The 19,906-nt window shown below is 51.2% G+C and overlaps 1 protein-coding gene across 4 annotated transcripts in view; it reads right to left on the bottom strand.

The window, feature by feature from the left end:
• The window catches only part of LRRC43 (leucine rich repeat containing 43), a 20,552-nt gene extending 646 nt beyond the window's left edge, over positions 1-19,906 (bottom strand). Inside the window, exons 1-12 of one of the 4 annotated variants that reach the window (XM_063614684.1) lie at positions 19,741-19,896; positions 18,252-18,512; positions 16,716-16,826; positions 15,192-15,331; positions 13,055-13,293; positions 11,858-12,045; positions 10,925-11,172; positions 2,818-2,959; positions 2,488-2,616; positions 2,214-2,402; positions 1,848-1,881; positions 288-404 (exon numbers count right to left, since the gene is read on the bottom strand). In XM_063614684.1, the coding sequence (XP_063470754.1) occupies positions 367-404; positions 1,848-1,881; positions 2,214-2,402; positions 2,488-2,616; positions 2,818-2,959; positions 10,925-11,172; positions 11,858-12,045; positions 13,055-13,293; positions 15,192-15,331; positions 16,716-16,826; positions 18,252-18,512; positions 19,741-19,884 (1,863 nt within the window). In that variant the 5' untranslated portion in view covers positions 19,885-19,896 and the 3' untranslated portion in view covers positions 288-366. Of the gene's footprint in view, positions 1-287; positions 405-1,054; positions 1,547-1,847; positions 1,882-2,213; positions 2,403-2,487; positions 2,617-2,817; positions 2,960-10,924; positions 11,173-11,857; positions 12,046-13,054; positions 13,294-15,191; positions 15,332-16,715; positions 16,827-18,251; positions 18,513-19,740 lie in introns of those variants that run through there. The other 3 variants (XM_055236971.2, XM_055236973.1, XM_055236972.1) reach the window with 3 other exon arrangements.

Raw genomic sequence — 19,906 nt, 5'->3', positions numbered from 1 at the left:
CTACCGAGCCCAGCTGCAGATATTTTCTTTTTTTTTTTTTTTTTTTTTTTTTTGAGACGGAGTCTGGCTCTGTCGCCCAGGCTGTAGTGCAGTGGCGCGATCTCGGCTCACTGCAAGCTCCGCCTCCCGGGTTCATGCCATTCTCCTGCCTCAGCCTCCTGAGTAGCTGGGACTACAGGCGCGTGACACCACGCCCGGCTAATTTGTTGTATTTTCAGTAGAGACGGCGTGGGGGGGGGGGGGGGTCTCACCATGTTAGCCAGGATGGTCTCGATCTCCTGACCTCGTGATCTGCCAGCCTCGGCCTCCCAAAGTGCTAGGATTACAGGCGTGAGCCACCGCGCCCGGCCAGCTGCAAATATTTTCTTAAAAATGAAGTAATTCTAGCACTTCAGGGGAAACAACTGAAAGGATTTCTGTTATAAATTACAAATAAATTTATAACATTTGCTCTACAAATGAGATAACATTGTATCTGCCACCATGAATTTACCAGTCTTCCAATACTCAAAAGACCTTTCTAATGAGGTAGGTGGTGATAGTAAAGAATGTGATCTTTGGAAAATGTATAGTGACGGGTGTCAACAGTTGGAATATCTGCATAAGTCGGTTAACCTGTAGTTTACAAGTAACTCATGCATGTTACAAACTGTGCATGGTAAAATAGCCATTCAAAATGCAAACTAGACTAATGAATTTTAATCTGATTATGAAAAATTCAATATAGATTGTTTTCACACTCTAACAACCTTTAAGAAACTACCACTTGTCAAATTTGGTGTAATATTAAAGAAATTATATTATTTGAAGGTCTATTAAAATACTCCCTCTTTTCCAATTATGGGTCTGAGGTTGGATTTTCTTTATGCACTTCAATTACAGCAACATATTGCAAGCAGTTGACTGCAGAAGTAGCTATAAGAATCCAGCTGTCTTCAATTAAGCCAAACATTAAAGAGATTTTAAAAACAACCTTTTTAAGGCCATCTTAACCCACAGATAAGTATCACAAATCATGTGTTCATATAGGCATGGGTTTTGAAGTCCAGTAGCATATGCTCTCCAACGTTTACTTCTTCAGGCTGGTGTGAAATGGCACAATCTCAGCTCACTGCCACCTCTGCCTTCCAGGTTCAAGCGACTGTCCTGCCTCAGTCTCCTGAGTAGCTGGGATTACAGGCACCCACCACCACACCTGGCTAATTTTTGTGTTTTTAGTAGAGATGGGGTTTCGCCATGTTGGCCTGGCTGGTCTTGAACTCCTCACCTCAGGTGGTCCGCACGCCAAAGTGCTGGGATTACAAGTGTGAGCCACCACGTCGGGCCTGTTTCCACTTTTCAGCTTCAGTATGATGGGTTGCTCTGCTATGATCGGGCCTCATGCTTTTTGCAGCCACCTTCCGTGGCACTCCCTGTCTCCTCTCTCTCCCTCCCGGCTGGACATTCTTTCTGAACCTCAAACCTGAGACGCACCCATTTCAGATGCTTCTCCAGCTCCCCACAGGACAAGTCCAGGCCCCTCTTACAGCAATTGAGGGCCGATGGCCTGAAGTTGGAGGCAGACACCTCAGAACCGGTGACCCCCAGGCAGCCCCAGCTCCAAGCCCTTGCCCCTCTATGGCTCTACCACAGGTGCCTTCCCCACCCGCGTTACAACCCACACAGGCCCTGTGGTCTGAGGGCTGCAGAGAAGAAATAATAACACTGGATCTAAGGGGGGATGTGGCCTCTCCCCAGGCCAGAAGCTACCATTCCCCACGCTTCCGTTCCTTTGGCCTCCACCAGGGCTGGCCCTCGGCAGGTCCTCCTGACAATCCCTGACTTTGGTCACCACCATCGGCACTCACCTTTTTTGGCAACTTTCTTAATCTTCTTTGAATCCTGAGAGAAAGAACCACAAAACGAGATGCTTACTGGAGAGGGGAGGTGCCTCCTCCAAGGCTCTGACAGGTCCAGGAAGGCGGGGGTCTCCTGGTGAGGGTGCCTGCCCCAGTCCATCCCCGAAGGGAAGGCTGCTGACTGGGCCCAAGTCCACGGAGGCGCCCTCTGTGCAGGCGGCAGCACCAGCAGCCCGGCTGCGTGACCCGGGGAAAGGCCCTCCCCGCCACCTGCTCCCCATTCGGTGACCTGGGCCCACAGCCCTTGCTTGCCCACAGGGTTCCCATGGGGAAGGCGAAGGCAGAGGTGAGGATGTGGCTAGGGCCCAGCTGTACCCTGGCCAACGTCAGCCTGTCCGAGGTCAAGGTGCGGACTACGCCGAAGTTGCACACGGTGGACACCAGGGGCTCCCCGGCGAGCAGGGGCTCCAGGATCACCAGGCCCTGGCCCAGCACCTGGAGGATGGGGGGGTCCTGCCGGAGCTCCTTGGGCGGCTCTTTCTTCTTCTTCAGCACCTTCCACTCCTGCGACGACGGGAGGACGGGAGGGTGGGACAAGTTGAAGCAAGTGTGTGGCCAGGCTGCCCTCCCCGGCACCAAGGCCCAGTACCTTGGCCGGCTCTTTCTCTCCTTTCCCCATCCTGTCTTTCTCCTTCCCTTTCTTGTCTTTCTCCCCCTTTCCTTTCTTGGCAGACAGGGGACTGTCAACAGCCGGTAGCACCACAGGCCAGGAGAGAATCTAGGGGCAGGAGAGAATCCTCGAGTGAGCAGAGGCCCAGGCAGGCTGCCTGGGGTCACCTCTCCCTCACCCTTTCTGGAATGGCGCTGAGACCTCATCTAACCAGGGAGCGGGGCTCCCATGGGGGACAGCCCGATGGGAACAGGAACAAGGGCAGAAGTGCAGCCTGTGGACGGCCAGGCGCTGCCTCCGCTTGCCCACCTTCTCCTCCACGATGGTCACAGTGGTCCCCGCCAGCAGGAAGGCCTTCAGTGGCACCAGGTCCCTGAGAGAGTGCTGCATCTCATAGCTGCAGGGGATGACCTCAGCCCAGGGCTTGTGGGCGGTGCTGAAGAGGACAGTCCTTGGGGAGGAAGGGATGAAGATGTGGGTGCCGTCACCCAGGGGCTGTGGCCAGGGACCTGGGACAGGACTGTGAGGGGACATCCGAGGAGACCATGAGCATCGAAGCCCACAAACAGCATGAGACGTGAGGCCCGGCTGCCACCAGGCAGGGCAAGGGGACCAGAAGGCCAGAAAGGTGTGGACACGGAGGAGACAGCAAAAGAAAGGTGAGTGGAGCCCTCCTTCAGAGGCAGGACCACCCTGAGCAACTGACAGAAACCAACTGAAACGCAGCAAGAGTTGTTTGTTAAAAGTTCAGCAAAGGGCTGAGCGTGGTGGCTCTGGCTTCTAACCCCAGCACTTTGGGAAGCCGAGACAGGAGGATCACCTGAACCAAGGAGTCCGAGAGCAGCTTGGGCAACATATCGAGACCCCGTTTCTACAAAAAAATACAAACATTAGCTGGGCGTGGTGGCACATGCCTGTAGTCCCAGCTACTTTGGGGGCTGAGGTAGGAGGATTGCTTGAGCCCAGGAAGTCAAGGCTACAGTGAGCCGTGTTCATGCCACTGCACTCGAGCCTGGGCGACAAAGTGAGACCCTCCTGCAGGAAAAAACAAAAAAAGCAGAGGCCAGGTGGGGTGACTCACGCCTGTAATCCCAGCACTTTGGGAGGCAGAGGCGGGCGGACACGAGGTCAAGAGACCGAGACCATGCTGGCTAACACAGTGAAACCCCGTCTCTACTAAAAATACAAAAAATTAGCCGGGCATGGTGGCACGTGCCCATGGTCCCAGCTACTCGGGAGGCTGAGGGAGGAGAATCGCTTGAACCTAACCTGGTAGGTGGAGGTTGCAGTGAGCCGAGATTGCGCCACTGCACTCCATCCTGGGTGACAGAGCAAGACTCGGTCTCAAAAAAAAAAAAAAAAAAAAAAAAAAAAAGCAGAAACAATTCTAGCCTAGCCCCAAGCTAGAACACAGAGGCAACTGGAGTTTCCTAAGTCTCAGAACACCATGGCAACCCTGAAGCAGCATCCCACTCGGGAAGTGATTTAACATAAATTGTTCTACCAATTGGATCACAGCATGAAGGAGAATTAATAATATACTCCAACAAATTTAAAGTATGTACAAGTTGAACGTTAATAGAAACTAGAAGAAAACAGAATAAATAACATATTCCATCACTGACGATGGAGAACATTTTCCCTCCAAGATAAGTAGAGACCAAATTGTAGACTGAAATATCACAGCAGGTAAGCCCAGTAAATTAACAAGGTCAGCCCAGGGCTTGTAAACTGTGAAAAACCAAGTGTTAAAAGGGAAACGTAAAAATCGTGAAACTAGGCCGGGCACTGTGACTCACGCCTGTAATCGCAGCACTTTGGGAGGCCGAGGCGGGTGGATCATGAGGTCAGGAGATCGAGATCATCCTGGCCAACATGGTGAAACCCCGTCTCTACTAAAAATACAAAAATTAGCTGGACATGGTGGCAGGTGCCTGTAATCCCAGCTACTCAGGAGGCTGAGGCAGGAGAATCACTTGAACCCGGGAGGCGGAGGTGGCAGTGAGCCGAGACTGCGCCACTGCACTGCAGCCTGGTGACAGAGCGCGACTCCGTCTCAAAAAAAAAAAAAAAAAAGTGAAAATATATATAACGATAATAACTGGTTTGAAACATAGTGATATGGGCCGGGCTCAGTGGCTCATGCCTATAATCCCAGCACTTTGTGAAGCTGAGGTGGGCGGATCACTTGAGGCCAGGAGTTCAAAACCAGCCTGGGCAATATAATGAAACCCCATCTCTACTAAAAATACAGAAAAATTAGCTGGGTGTGGTGGCGGGAGCCTGTAATCCCAGCTACTTGGGAGGCTGAGGCAGGAGAATCGCTTGAACCTGGGAGGCGGAGGTCGCAGTGAGCCAAGATTGCACCATTGCACTCCAGCCTGGGTGAGAGAGAGAGACTCCTTCTCAAAAATAAAAAAAAGGAATGAAGCATTGATACTTATTACACCATGGATGGACCTTGAAAATATGATACTCAGTGAAAGAAGCCAGACACAAAAGGCTACGTATTTTGTGATTCCATTCATATGAAATGTCCAGAACAGGCAAATCCACAGAGATAGAAAGTGCTTTAATGGTTGCCTTGGACTAGAGGGATAGGGGAATCGAAGGTGACGCCTAATGGGTACCTTTCTGGGGTGATGGAAACGTTCTGGAATTAGACCGTGGTAATGGTTGCACAACTCTGTGAATATACTAAAAGCCACCGACTCAAATGCTTTAAAATGAACGTTATGATATGCTAACTATATCTCGGCCGGGCGCAGTGGCTCATGCCTGTAATCCCAGCACTCTGGACGCTGAGGCAGATGAATCACTTAAGGTCAGGAGTTCTGGTCTCGAACTCTCCTGGCCAACATGGTGAAACCCTGTCTCTACTAAAAATACAAAAATTAGCCGGGCGTGGTGGTGGGCGCCTGTAATTCCAGCTACTCAAGTGCCTGAGGCAGGAGAATCGCTTGAACCCGGAAGGCAGTGGTTGCAGTAAGAGATCGCACCACTGCACTCCAGCCTGGACGACAGAGTAAGACTCCGTCTCCAAAAAAAAAATAAAAATAAAAAAGAAGAAGAAGAAATGTAGTGAAATGGACACTTAGAATCCAAGATAGAATGTGAAAAATTGTACTTCTCGCCAGGCACGGTGGCTCACGCCTGTAATCCCAGCACTTTGGGAGGCAGAGGCAGGCGGATCACCTGAGGTCGGGAGTTCGAGACCAGCCTGACTAACACAGAGAAACCTCATCTCTACTAAAAATACAAAATTAGCCGGGCGTGGTGGTGCATGCCTGTAATCCCAGCTACTCGCGAGGCTGAGGCAGGAGAATTGCTTGAACCCGGGAGGCAGAGGTTGCAATGAGCCGAGACTGCGCCATTGTACTCCAGCCTGGGCAACAAGAGCGAAACTCCATCTCAAAAAAAAAAAAAAGAAAGAAAAAGAAAAATTGTACTTCTCAGGTTAAAGAAATGTTAGACCCTCCTGAATAAAAAATGGCATGAAAAAAACCCCAAACCAGTGATAACATATATACATAAATGATACAAATATATAAAGGTTAGCACTCAACAATCTACCGGAGAAGCGAGAAGAGTTGAAAGTCTGTCTGCACAGTGTCATCGTCTCCACTGCAGTCATCTTCCTCAAATGTAAACCGGATCTCATTACTCCTCTGCTTGAAAACTTCTTAAGTTTCCCCTTAGGAGAAAGGGTCTTTTTCTCTCTGTCTCTCTCCAGCCCTATCTCTTGCCAATCCCTGCCTTCCTCCATAGTTAACCTTTCTACCATTCCTCCTGTGAGAAACAGTTTAAATGGTCCATTTTCAAGGCACGAAAAATCTAAGTACTGGCAGCCAGCCTTGTGGACGTGACAAACCTCACGACTCAGGCACCTAGAAAGTCACGCTTAGCAAACAGGATGTAGAGGAGGGGTCAGCCCATAAAAGGAGGCCAGGCACGGTGGCTCACACCTGTAATCCCAGCACTTTGGGAGGCTAAGGTGGGTGGATCACCTGAGGTCAGAAGTTCGAGACCAGCCTGGCCAACGTAGTGAAACTCTGTCTCTACTAAAAAAAAAAAAAAAAAAAAAAAGAAAAATTAGCCAGGAGTGGTGACGTGCGTCTGTAATCCCAGCTACTTGAGAGGCTAAGGCAGGAGAATTGCTTGAACCCAGGAGGCAGAGGTTGCAGTGAGCCAAGATCACACCACTGCACTCTAGCCTGGGCGACAACAGCAAAACTTAAGTGGGGAAAGGGACAGGGTATGACCTTATAAGGGGATAATGATACTTAGGCGACAACCCAGAAGATTGTAACCCCATAGTGCTCGACCAATGAGGAACTTGGGGAGGGACTTGCCCACTAGGAGATAAATGACCTGTTGTGACTGCCCCAGTGTGCCTGCCTACCAGACACCTGATCTTGCAAAACTGCCATTAAAAGTCTCATTTCTGCTGTTCTTCACGTCTCTGAGTCTGTTCTTTGGGTTTGGATGGGTGAATGTGTTTCCCACACTTCTACGTCTATGTGCCCAACCTAGGGGCAGAGATTTGTCCTGTACTTCCTCTGATGTACCACTTGTGACATTAGTATATGTAATTACTGTTGGTTCATTTCCCTCATGAAAAGGTAAGTGCCCAAATAGAACAGATCTTTTTTTTTTTTTTTTTTTTTTGAGATGGAGTCTTGCTCTGTCTCCCAGGCTGGAGTGCAGTGGCGCAATCTCGGCTCACTGCAACCTCTGCCTTCCAGGTTCCAGCGATTCTTCTGCCTCAGCCTCCTGAGTAGCTGAGACTACAGGCATGCGCCACCATGCCCAGAAAATTTTTTATATTTTTAGTAGATACAGGGTTTCACCATGTTGGCCAGACTGATCTCGAACTCCTGACCTCAAGTGATCTGCCTGCCTTGGCCTCCCAAAGTGCTGGGATTACAGGTATGAGCCACTGTGCCCAGCCCTCTAGAACTGACCATTTTCCATCTGATTTGTTGTTTGTAATCCCAATACCCAGCATCACACCTGCACCTGGAAATGGTATGTGGATGACTGGCATTTGCTATTTGTTGAACTTGGGAAATTACATATGGCAAATAATTGTATGGAAAATATAAAGGCTTACAAGTAAACTAAGGAATATAACTTAAGACAATTTAAAATAAATCTATTAGACTGCAAAAATAAAATGTATGTTTAGAAAATCAATGTGGAAATTCTGTTTTAGGACATGGTAGACTAGACTATACTGGACAAACCTTCCTGCTGAGAACAGTCATATCAGCTGGACACAATATTAACATTATCTGTTGAAGGTGCTGAAGAGCCAAGTCACTGAGAATTTTCAGGGCCAACATGAGGGCAAACTGGAACAGTCAAAGAGAATGAGCTTAATGCAACATTAATGCTCAAGGGTCAAATCCAAAAGTGGTGGCTGAGAAGCTGAAGAGAACTTTAGGCAACCTCATGGGCACTAGGGGGACAGAAATTTGTGTTCAAAGCCCTCCAAGGAGGGGGCCCCGGGTAAACACTCCAGGTTTTCCTTGGGTTTTATGAAGAGCTACTAGAAGAACACATAATAGAAGTGCTAGAAGGAGAGGAGATAGAAAAAGGAACAGAGAAAAATACTTGAAGGATAACGGCTGAAAACTTCCAAGATTTGATTTAAAACATTCATCTATATATTCAAGAAGCTTGGCAAACTCCAAGCAGGATAAATGCAAACACATCCACACCCAGAGACATCATAGTAAAATGCTGAAAGACAAAGTGAAAATCCTGAAAGCAGGAAGAGAAAAATGACTCATGACAGACAAAGGAATCCCAATAAGATGAACAGCTGACTTTTCATCAGAAACAATGGAGGCCAGTAGGCAGGCTGGCGACATATTCAAAGTTCTGGGGTAGGCCAGGCATGGTGGCTCAGACCTGTAATCTCAGCACTTTGGGAGGCTGAGGCGGGTGGACCACTTGAGTTCAGGAGTTCAAGACCAGCCTGGCCAACATTGTGAAACACCACCTCTACTAAAAATTACCTGGGCATGGTAGCGGGTGCCTGTACTCCCAGCTACTCAGGAGGCTGAGGCAAGAGAATCACTTGAACCCAGGAAGCAGAGGTTGCAGTGAGCCAAGATCCACCCACTGCACTCCACCCTGGGCAATAGGGCGAGACTCCCTCTCAAAAAATAAAAAAAATGTTCTGGGGTAGCGGGGAAAAAAAAAAACACCAAAACTGTCAACCAACAATTCTATACCCAGCAAAACTATCTTTGAAAATTGCAGGTGAAATAAAGACATATCAAGAGAAAGAAAAAAACTGACTTTGTTGCCAGTAGATTTGCCTTACATGAAACATGAAAAGAAGTTGAATATATGAATATATTAACTTCCTGAAGGAAGTTCTTCAGGCTGAAAGGAAGTAACACCAGAGGGTAATTCAAATTCACATAAAAAACAAAGTGCACCAATAAAGGTAATCATGTAGGCAAATACAAAAGACAGTATAGTCATTTATTTCTTGTCCTTGATTCTAATTAGAATAAAATGCAACAGCATAAGACAACATCTATAAAATTGTAGTTTGGGCTATAACATGTAGAAATGTAATACATTTGACCATAACAACATGAAGGAAATGGGAATGAGAATGAAGCATACTGGAGTAAGAAAATGACACCAAGCCCAGGCATAATGCTCCACATCTGTAACTGCAGCACTTTGGCAGGCCAGGGCAGTAGGACTGCTTGAGATCAGGAGTTCAAGACCAACCTGGTCAACATCGTGAGACCCCACCACAAAAAAGAAAGAGAGAAAGGAAGAAAGAGGCAGGGAGGGAATGAAACCAGAAAGTAAATCAATTTTTTTTTTTTTTTTTTTTTTTTTTTAGACGGAGCTTATTTCTTATTGCCCAGGGTGGAGTGCAATGGTGCAATGTTGGCTCACTGCAACCTCTGCCTCCTGGGTTCAAGCAATTCTCCTGCCCCAGCCTCCCAAGTAGCTGGGATTACAGGTACGCATCACCACTCCTGGCTAATTTTTTGTATTTAGTAGAGATGGTGTTTCACCATGTTGGTCAGGCTGGTCTCGACCTCCTGAACTTAAGTGATCCATCCACCTCGGCCTCCCAAAGTGCTGGGATTACAGGCATGAGCCACAACAGTAAATCAATTCTAAAGGAAGACATGAAAGGAATCAGAAATGGTAACTAAGAAGGTTAACAAGCTTAAAAAAAAAAACTATATTTGTGCTCTCGTTTCTTCTCTGCAAGACATGGATTATATAAAGCAGTAATTATAACAATGTATTGTTGGGTCTGTAACATATTTATGTTTATAATAAAATTAATATTTATAACAATTACTCTACAATCTTCATAACAAAAGTAGCACAAAAAAGAGAGAAGGAATGGAGTTAGATTGGCAAGAAAGAACATGATATACAGGATGGAAGATCCTTACAGCACTTTATGTGTGAGAATACATCTTAGATGGATTAAAATGTTAAACCAAAAAAGGTTTTCATACCCAAGGGCTAAAATGAAAAGGGCTATTAATTTATCATCTCTCGATCGACTCAAGAAATTCAGGCTGGGCGTGATGGCTGATGCCTGTAATCCCAGCACTTTGGGAGGCTGAGGCGGGCAGATCACTTGAGACCAGGAGCTCGAGACCAGCCTGGTCAACATGGTGAAACCCCATCTTTACTAAAACTATAAAAATTAGCCGGGCATGGTAGCACATGCCTGTAGTCCCAACTGTAGGCTGAGGCACAAGATTTGCTTGAATCCAGGAGGTGGAGGATGCAGTAAGCTGAGATCTCACCACTGCACTCCAGCCTGAGTGACAGAGTGAGACTCTGTCCCCGCCAAAAAAGAAATTCAATCATTCTGAAAATCTTGGCTGGTCAGGGAAGTGGGACTCAGTTGTACTTTGAGTAGATAGTTAGAGTAGAAGGATTTAGCTAAGTTCAACCCTCCAGAAAAGAGGGCTGAACACTAAATCTAAACACCACCAGCACAGCTAACAAGCCTAGTGGGGCCTTTTTTTTTTTTTTGAGACAGAGTCTCGCTCTGTCGCCCAGGCTGGAGTGCAGTGGCGCCATCTCGGCTCACTGCAAGCTCCGCCTCCCGGGTTCATGCCATTCTCCTGCCTCAGCCTCCTGAGTAGCTGGGACTACAGGCGCCCGCCACCACGCCCGGCTAATTTTTTTGTACTTTTAGTAGAGACGGGGTTTCACCGTGTTAGCCAGGATAGTCTCGATCTCCTGACCTCGTGATCCGCCCGCCTCGGCCTCCCAAAGTGCTGGGATTACAGGCGTGAGCCACCGCCCCCGGCCAGCCTCAGGACTTTTAATGGAAGGTCGCAGTGTGGTCTAGGCTCGTGACCCTACTGCTCTGACCACTTGCCCTGCTTCAGATTTCCATCCTTACCCTGGGGACGGGCAGAGCCGGGGATCTATACGCAGCCGCAACTTGGCCAGCTCTTCTGCAGAGGCCCTTGGCGTCTGCAAGACGGTCGAAGGCCCCGAGATGACAGACAGCTCTGACTCTCCTGACTCCTCCACCTCAGACTCCAGAGACCCTTCGACCTCTTCAACAATGTCTTCGATGACGTCTTCGACGACCTCTTCAGGAGATTCCTCAACTAATAATTCTAAGCTAGGAGAGGGCTTGACGATCTGCAGGAAGACACAGAAACTCGTCCAAGGCTGCCATCTTCAGGACGTGCTCAGCTGATGCCCGGGGTGTCTGTAACACAGCTCCCGACATCTGGATGAGGTTCGCGCATGGGCAGACACACCACACTAGGAGGCAGGAAGGCTCTTAGAAACCCAGTTTTGTCTTTTCTGAAAGACCTGCGTTAAGAGTAAAAGCAAGAACCACTTCTATGTGGGAGGTGTCATCACGTTTCTCCTAGTTGGATGGTATCCTTGGGTTTTCTTCTGATGTGGAGGGAGATGGGAGGAGTTGTAGAAATTGCAGAATGGGGCTGGGCGCGGTGGCTCACGCCTGTAATCCCAGCACTTTGGGAGGCCAAGGATCACTTGAGCTCAGGAGTTCCAGACCAGCCTGGTCAACAAGGTGAAACCTCATCTCTACTAAAAATACAAAAATTAGCTGGGCGTAGTGGTGGGCACCTGTAATTCCAGCTACTGGGGAGGCTGAGGCAGGAGAATTGCTTGAACCCAGGAGGCAGAGGTTACAGTGAGCTGAGATCACGCCATTGCACTCCAGCCTGGGTGACAGAGCGAGACTCCATCTCAATAAATAAATTAATTAATTAAAAGGATTTTCCTGGGGCCCACGAAGCAGTTCAGCCTTCACAAGAGCCCCCCATACTCCCAGGGACAGCCCAGGGCACACCTCGGCCAGCGCGCCTGCGGACTCATTCGCTTCGCCTTCTTCGTCTTTCACAAAATCGTAGGTCACGTAATAGCTGTAAGTGATGAAAGGGCCTTCGGGCCCGGGTTCCGGGTCTAAGACAGAGGTGTCCAGGACTCCTCTGATGTTTCCGATGGTCACCACAAACTGCGCCTCCTGTGCCAAGAGATCTGTAGGGAGGAATGGGCAGGACAGGGGGGCCCATGGAATGGAAGTTGGCAGACAGAAAGCAAGACGGCCGGGAAGGCATGGGTCCCTGGATTCTCTCCAGCACTCAGGGCTGAGCCTTGGTGGGGCAGTCAGGTTCACGTCACAGCTCTGGCAAGCTGTGTGATCCGGGTGTCATTATAGCCCTCTTCAGCCTTGTTTTCCTGATCTGTATATGGGAGTGATAAGGGCTACTCTGCGGGTCACCTTAGCATTATCTAGCACGTCACAGTGACCTGGAGAAGCCTCCCGTGCACCTTGCGGCATGAACCACAAGGGGGTGATCTCAAGCCACCAGGGAGGTGAAGAAGCTGATTGAAATAACTGTCCCAAGTCCCTACAGGCTGTTTTTATTTTTTATTTTTTTAGAGACGGGGTCTCGCTCTGTCGCCAGGCTAGAGTGCAGTGGAGAGATGATAACTCACTGCAGCCTCCACTTCCTGGGCTCAAGGGATCCTCCTGCACCACCTCTTTTTTTTTTTTTTTGTCTCGCTCTGTTGCCTAGGCTGGAGTACACTGGTGTCATCTCGGCTCACTGCAACCTCCACCTCCCGGATTGAAGAGATTCTCGTGCCTCAGCCTCCCGAGTAGCTGGGATTACAGGCACTCACGACCATGCCTGGCTAATTTTTATATTTTTAGTAGAGATGAGGTTTCACCATGTTGGCCAGGCTGGTCTCAAACTCCTGACTTCAAGCGATCTGCCTGCTTCAGCCTCCCAAAGTGCTGGGATTACAGGCGTGAGCCACCAAGCCCAGCCTCCCCCTATCACTTCTGTCTCCAAATCCCAATCACAGGAATCAAGCCTGGGGCGAAAGCTCTGACCCAGAAGAGAGGCTATACCTGACTAGGATCTGGGTCAAATGGGGAGTTGCAGGACAGACGGGTACACAGACCCAGGAGGGTGGGGCACACCCAGGCAGAGGCTGGAGTGTCACGTACCACCCCCTCCCTGCATGCCAGCACCCTCACCGCCATTGAGGCTGAGCCCCCGGAAGAGATGCTTCTCGTTGGGAGACACGGTGATGTCATCCAGCACGCAGAGCTGGGCCAGGCTGTCGATGGCGAGGCCGCGGTAGTAGGGCACCAAGGCCAGTGGGTTTCCCTGCAGCACCAGGAGTCGCAGGTGCCGGAGGGTCCTCAGGCTGGCGACCATGCTCTGCAGGTCTGTCAGGTCGTTGAAGCCCAGGTCCAGGGATACGAGGTTGGGCCTGGAAGGTGAGCAGGACCGTCTGGGGGTCAAGAAGCCAGGTGAGCAGGGGGCATGCAGCCCTGCGGCCAAAACAGATGGGGGCTTGGGGCTAAGGACTCTGCCCATCCATGGCCTGCACCCCTGTCCTACCCTTGACCCAAGTTAACCCCGGGTCGGGAACGAGTGCCTGGCTCTTCGTCTCCACTCTCCATAGCACTGCCACCCTCACAGTCAGAGCCACAGAGACGCCCCCACCAACCTCCCTTCACGGGGCTCCTCTCTTCTTGGCCAAACCTCTCAGCAGCTCCCGTAGAGCCTCACGCACTGCGTGTGTCTAGGAGGCTCTGCACAAATACTACGGGCAGACTGGACGGCACAGCAGGGGACAGCCACCGTGGGAGAGTTGTGGACAGGGCAGGAGTGGGGTTGACGCTGGGGACTGGGAGGAGGGAGCCAGAGGCTGGAGGGCTGGGCGGTCTAGAAGCAGGAGACGGTGTCTCAAAGCCAGACTGGGACGGAACCCCAGGAGGCAAGGGGGCTGGGAGGGGCCTGCAAAGAGCATGGGCCAAGGCCTGTGTCCAGACCAAGACACAGGGCAGGGGCAGGGTGACTTTCCTGCTGCCACAAACTAGAAAGCAAATTGAGCTCAGCTCTGAGAACAGAAGAAAAACACAAGCGGCCGCTGTCAGCACAGCGTCTCCCAATCCCAGCCTCACTCTTCCCCTAAGAGCAGAAGAGAAGGAAAGAGGAAACCAGGGTCAGAGAGGGGGCTTCCCTTGCCTGCTGCGTCCGCCCACTCCAGGCATGTAGAGGGTTGGACCCCCCAAGGGCGTGCCCTCCAGGTTCCTCGGGGGAAGGAGAGAGGGGAGGTGGTTCTACCCCTTCCATCCTTGCCGGGCTGCTGAAGTCCTGGGACTTCTCACAGCATGCTTTGCAAAGCCGTCCTCTCCCAGCTTCCTTTGATGGCTTTTTCTGGGTGGTCTCTGGTCCACTCCTACCCCTCAGGTCCAGGATGTTAAGTTTTCTACCGCTCATCCACCGAGATCAAGTTGAATATCAACTGGGCGCTGAACCATCTGCAGGCTCCTAAGGAGCCTGAACCTTCAATAGCGATGGAGCAGCTGGCTCTAGGGCTTGGTTCCAGGGCAGTGGTTCTCAGCTTGGGGGGATTTTGCTGCTCAGGGGACATTAGGCTCAGACAAAAACTGTCTGGAGACATTTTTGTTTGTCACAACTAGCAGGGAGGTGCTCCTGGCATCTGCGGGTGCAGGCCAGGGATGCTGCTCAATATCCTACCATACCCAGGACAGCCCCACAGCAAAGGGTGATGGGGTTCCAATGCCAGCGAGCTCAAGGTGAGAAACCCTCCCCTAAAATACGGCACCAGGCCAAGTGCAGCGGCTCACTCCTGTAATCCCAGCACTTTGGGAGGCCGAAGTAAGTGGATCACTTGAGGTCAGGAGTTCAAGACCATCCTGGCCAACACGGTGAAACCCCCGTCTCTACTAAAAATACAAAAATTAGCCAGGTGTGGTGGTGGGTGCCTGTAATACCCGCTACTTGGGAGGCTGAGGCAGGAGAATTACTTGAACCTGGGAGGTGGAGGTTGCAGTGAGCCGAGATCGCACACAGCACTCTAGCCTGAGCAACAGAGTGAAACTCCATCTCAAAAAAATAAAAATACGCACCAAAGCTAAGGCTGTGACTCACACCCACCACCTCTTGTTCTCCCAGGCTTTTTGTTCACAAAATCCTACTGAAGGGGGATTCAGAGAAATAAACCATAAGTCTGGGGTTAGCAGCCAACTGGGAGTTACAGAAAAGACCAAAGCTGAGTTCTCAAGCCACCGGGGTAGAATCGCCCCAACCTGATACTTAATCCCTCCCTCTCGCTTTCCATCTGGGCTCCCGAGTTACCAGTGATTAGCGGTGACATAGAGACTTTCCAAGGGGCCTAGAAGTTTGTTGTGGCCTAACCCCAAGTGCTGCAGGCCGGCGGGTGGGCGGGCGCACAGACACTCCATGCTGCTGATCTCATTGCCATAGAGCTCCAGCACCTGGGAGACCACACAGAAGGCCCGGGACGATCAGGCCCCTCCCCTCTGTCCCGCAAAACTTAGTAGAGAAATCACAAATTACTCACACCTGGCCTCCCTGGCTCCACCCGGACTCCCTTTTAAAAACCCAGGAAGAAAAGATTCCTGCAGCAGGTCTTGGGAGGTTTCTTTTCCTTTTGTGAAAGATACTTCAACATCTGGAACGGGGTGGGGGGGGGGTGATGTTGGATTGGCAGTGGGGGAGCTGCAAAACATCTGGCACCTTCTCAACCCATAGGAATGCGTCTCTGGGAGGCCCAAAGGGCCCCTAGATGGATAAGGAATAAATCCAAAGCTAACCTTCCTTGCTTGTAGTTCTTATCCACGGCCTCACCCACTTTTTGTTGTTGTTTGCTTGTTGGTTTGGGTTTTTTAAATTTTTATTTATTGTTTATTTATTTATTATTATTTTGAGGCGGAGTCTCGTTCTGTTGCTCAGGCTGGAGTGCCGTGGCACAATCTTGGCTCACTGCAACCTCTGCCTCCCGGGTTCAAGCGATTCTCCTGCCTCAGCCTCCCAAGTAGCTGGTATTACAGGCACCAGCCACCAGGCCCAGCTAATTTTTGTATTTTTGTAGAGACGGGATATTCCCATGTTGCCCAGGCTGGTTTCGAATTCCTGAGAACAGGCAATCTGCCCACCTCAGCCTCCCAAAGTGCTGGGATTACAGGCCTACTTCATTCCTTTCTATGAGTGAATAGCATTCTATTGAATGGATATACCACTTTAAGATGGAGTCACTCTGTCACCCGGGCTGGAGGGCAGTGGTGCGATCTCGGCTCGCTTCAACCCTTGCCTCCCAGGTTCAAGCGATTCTTCTGTCTCAGCCTCCCAAGTAGCTGGGACTACAGGCGCATGCCACCACACCCGGCTAATTTTTGTATTTTTAGTAGAGATGGGGTTTCGCCATGTTGGCCAGGCTGGTCTCGAACTCCTGACCTCAGGTGATCCACCTGCCTCAGCCTCCCAAAGTGCTGCGATTACAGGCATGAGCCACTGCACCTGGCCTGTCCACATTTTTTTGTTTATCCATTCATCTGTTTATAGACACTTGAGTTGTGTCCACCCTTCTGCTATTGTGAGTAACGCAGCTCCGAACTCTGGAGTGCGAGAATCTGGCTAAGTCCCTGTCTTCAGTTCCTTCATGGATACACCTAGGAATGGAAGCACTGGGTCATATGGTTATTCTATGCTGAACTTTTCTAGGAAAGTGACCTACATTTTAAAAGCCTGGAGCTGGGCCCTACCCTCCACCCATGCTGGCCACACTATGTGGGGCAGGGTAAGGCAAGGCCTGTGGGCAGCGGTGGCCCAAATACTCAACACAGACCGGGGCTCCTTCACCTTGAGTGTGGGGGGCAGATTGGTGGCATCCACCTCCTTGATTCGATTGGCGCTCAGTACCAACTCCTCCAGCTTTAGAAATTTCAAGAGGTCTTTATCCACCAGGGTGACCTGGAAGAAGAGAGAGGAAGCTGAGGGCTGTAGCAGGCGAGGGAGCACAGGCATAGAACCCGTGTCCACATTAGGAAGACAGCGGCTCTTCCATCAGTTACCTCCCCTCCCTTCCCACCCCCTGCTCCCCTGGAAGCCATTCCTGCACTGCATCATTCTGCCAGGATCCAAGAACCTCTCCCAACCTCCATCCTTCCTCTGACCATAGGTGGTACATGATTTCTAGGCCAATGACCTGTGTCCTTTGTTGGACCATAAGCCACCTGTGAGGGCAGGAACCTCTCTCCTTTCTGTCTACCCCAGAGCCACAGTGAACTCCGGGCACTGAAGTCAGTCAAGGTGTCCAGGAATCACCCAGAGCAGGGTCTGACCAGAAGCTGCAGTGACCCATCTGTGACTCCTCAGTTCCTGTGGCCTAAAAGACATTGGGGCCCTTCCCAGCGGGGCCTCCCTTCTCCCGGGTCAGCAACTGTGCCAGTCTGCCCAGGATGGAAGGGGTTCGTTCCCAGGACACAAAACCTTCTGCACTGAAACTGAAAGTCCCTGGCAAACTGCTACCAGTCAGTCACCCTATTTGTCCCCTAGTGCCGTGTCACTTCCCAGTGGCTCTGGAAAAAGAAAGCCAAGGCTTGGGAAGGCTGAGACCAAGTTTCCAGGCAATTTTTGGGCTGGCTTGCTGGCTTTATTTATTTATTGAGACAGAGTCTCACTCTTGCTTGCTTGCTTGCTTAATTGATTGAGACAGGGTCTCATTCTGTCACCCAGGCTGGAGTGCAGCGGTGTGATCATGATCACTGTAGCCTCTACCTCCCCAGCTCAAGTGATTCTCCTGCCTCAGCCTCCGAGTAGCTGGGGCTGCAGGCATGCACCACCATACCTGGCTAAATTTAAAAATTTTATAGAGATGGGATCCCACTCTGTTGCCCAGGCTGGGTCTCTAACACCTAGACTCACACGATCCTCCTGCCTCAGCCTCCCAAAGTGCTGAGATTACAAGCACCAGAGAGCCACCATGCCGAGCTCTGTTACTGATGTAAACAAAGAATGCTTTTTGATAACAAATTAAAATAGAACTACACCAACCCTCCCCTACCCTGACTCCCATGGTTTAAACGAAGTAAAACTAACACAGACCCTTCGAAAAGCCTTTACTAGGACCCAGGAGGGTCCACTGCAGAACTCAGCTGCGGAAGCTGTGCCACGATGGCCTCCAGGGGTAAAGGTAGAAGAAACGCAAGGCTGACCAAGTAGCCGGCCCTGCCTGGCACACAAGCCAGGGAGATGAAGCAGATGGAGGGCAGGCTGGCCTTGGCTTCAGCCCCAAAAGCAGGATCCCTGACGCGCTGTGGGGAAGGGTGCCCTCCCCCCAACCTCCCTTAGGGGAGCAGCCACCCTAACATCATCTACCACGTGCCCAGCACTGACCGCCTTGTCCACCACCCGCAGGGACCGGAAGTAGGAGTAGAAGAAGGTGTCTGTGATCGTCAGCGGGTTCCGGATGGCCAGTTCTCTCAGGAAACTGTCTTCCGCATTCGAGTCGTTCAGCAGAGCCCAGGGGGAGTGGCGGCTGCGGACCAGGCCCAGCAGGGCCTCCACCGTCTCCTCCCCAGGGCTCACCACATCCTCCTCTCTGGGGACAAGCTCCCTCCATGGTCGCCAAGTTTGAGGAAGAAAGCGCGACTTATTCTGCAGTGGCAGAGAAGGGGTTTTCTCTAGGTGTGACACAGCCCCCTTAAGGACACCAAACTCTCAAAACAGAACAGATCATAAAACTGGACGATTAGGGATAGAGTTTAGAAATCTAGACAGTGGGCCGGGCACGGTGGCTTACGCCTGTAATCCCAGCACTTTGGGAGGCTGAGGCAGGCGGATCACGAGGTCAAGAGATCGAGACCATCCTGGCTAACACGGTGAAACCCCGTCTCGACTAAAAATACAAAAAATTAGCCGGGCGTGGTGGCACACAACTGTAGTCTCAGCTACTCGGGAGGCTGAGGCAGGAGAATCGTTTGAACCTGGGAGGCGGAGGTTGCAGTGAGCCGAGATCACGCCACTGCACTCCAGGCTGGGTGACAGAGCGAGACTCTGTCTCAAAAAAAAAAAAAAACAAAAAAAAAACTAGATAGTGAATAATCAATAATTTTGATGGATTATTAGCTATGGATATAACTACAGATGAGGTGAGATACAAAATAATTAAAAGGTGCCATTCCTTTTAAAAAGGCGGGCGGATCACTTGAGGTCAGGAGTTTAAGACCAGCCTGGGCAACATGGTGAAATCCTGTCTCTACTAAAAATACAATAATTGGCTGGGCATGGTGGTGGGTGCCTGTAATCCCCGCCACTCGGGAGGCGGAGGTTGCAGTAAGTCGACATCGCGTCACTACGCTCCAGCCTGGGCAATAGGCCTTCCTGGGCCACACCTGGGCGCCCCTCGTGGTTGAAGCCACGGGAGGGAAGGGTTTAGGACTCTGGAGACAGGGAGGCAGGATGGGGGGGTAATCCCTTCTCCTGGACCCAAGGTGGCAGGCTTCAGGCTGAGCCACCTCTCACACTGCCTCAGGCTCTTATTAAATGCTCGGAGGCTGGGAAAAGTTGTGGGACTCTTTGCCCCAAACAAAAGCTTTTCACCCCAAAAGGAGCCTGCCCACTGGAAATCTGGGGTGTTGGCGTCTTCAAGTCAGGGAGAGGCCCCGGCCCAGGTCAGCTGATGTGCCCAGGACGGGCCCCGCTCTCCTCCCCCCGCAGTGCCCACGACTGGGGCCCCACTGTCACCCTCGAGCCCCACCCGCCCCCATGTCGGCGGCCCCCAGAATGCGCAGATCCCAGGCCCCAGGGACCAGCCCGCTCCGCTCGCCCCGTGCCTCCCCACAGCCGGTCCAGGCCCCCAGAGTCCCGGCCCCGGCGCCCGCACCCAGCTGCCGGCGCCGCACGGGAACTCGCGCAGACACAGCTTCCGCAAGTGCTCGCGCACGGCCGCGCTCACGGTCCCGGTCCCGGGCCGCTGAGTCCCAGGCCCGGCCTCAGACTCGGACTCGGAGTCGTAGGAAGCCTCCATGGCCGGCGCCGCGTTGCCCGGC

The sequence above is a fragment of the Symphalangus syndactylus genome, chromosome 13, assembly GCF_028878055.3.
Source record: "Symphalangus syndactylus isolate Jambi chromosome 13, NHGRI_mSymSyn1-v2.1_pri, whole genome shotgun sequence".
In the NCBI taxonomy this organism is placed as follows: Eukaryota; Metazoa; Chordata; class Mammalia; order Primates; family Hylobatidae; genus Symphalangus; species Symphalangus syndactylus.
This window is presented reverse-complemented; position numbering and strand designations above follow the sequence as displayed.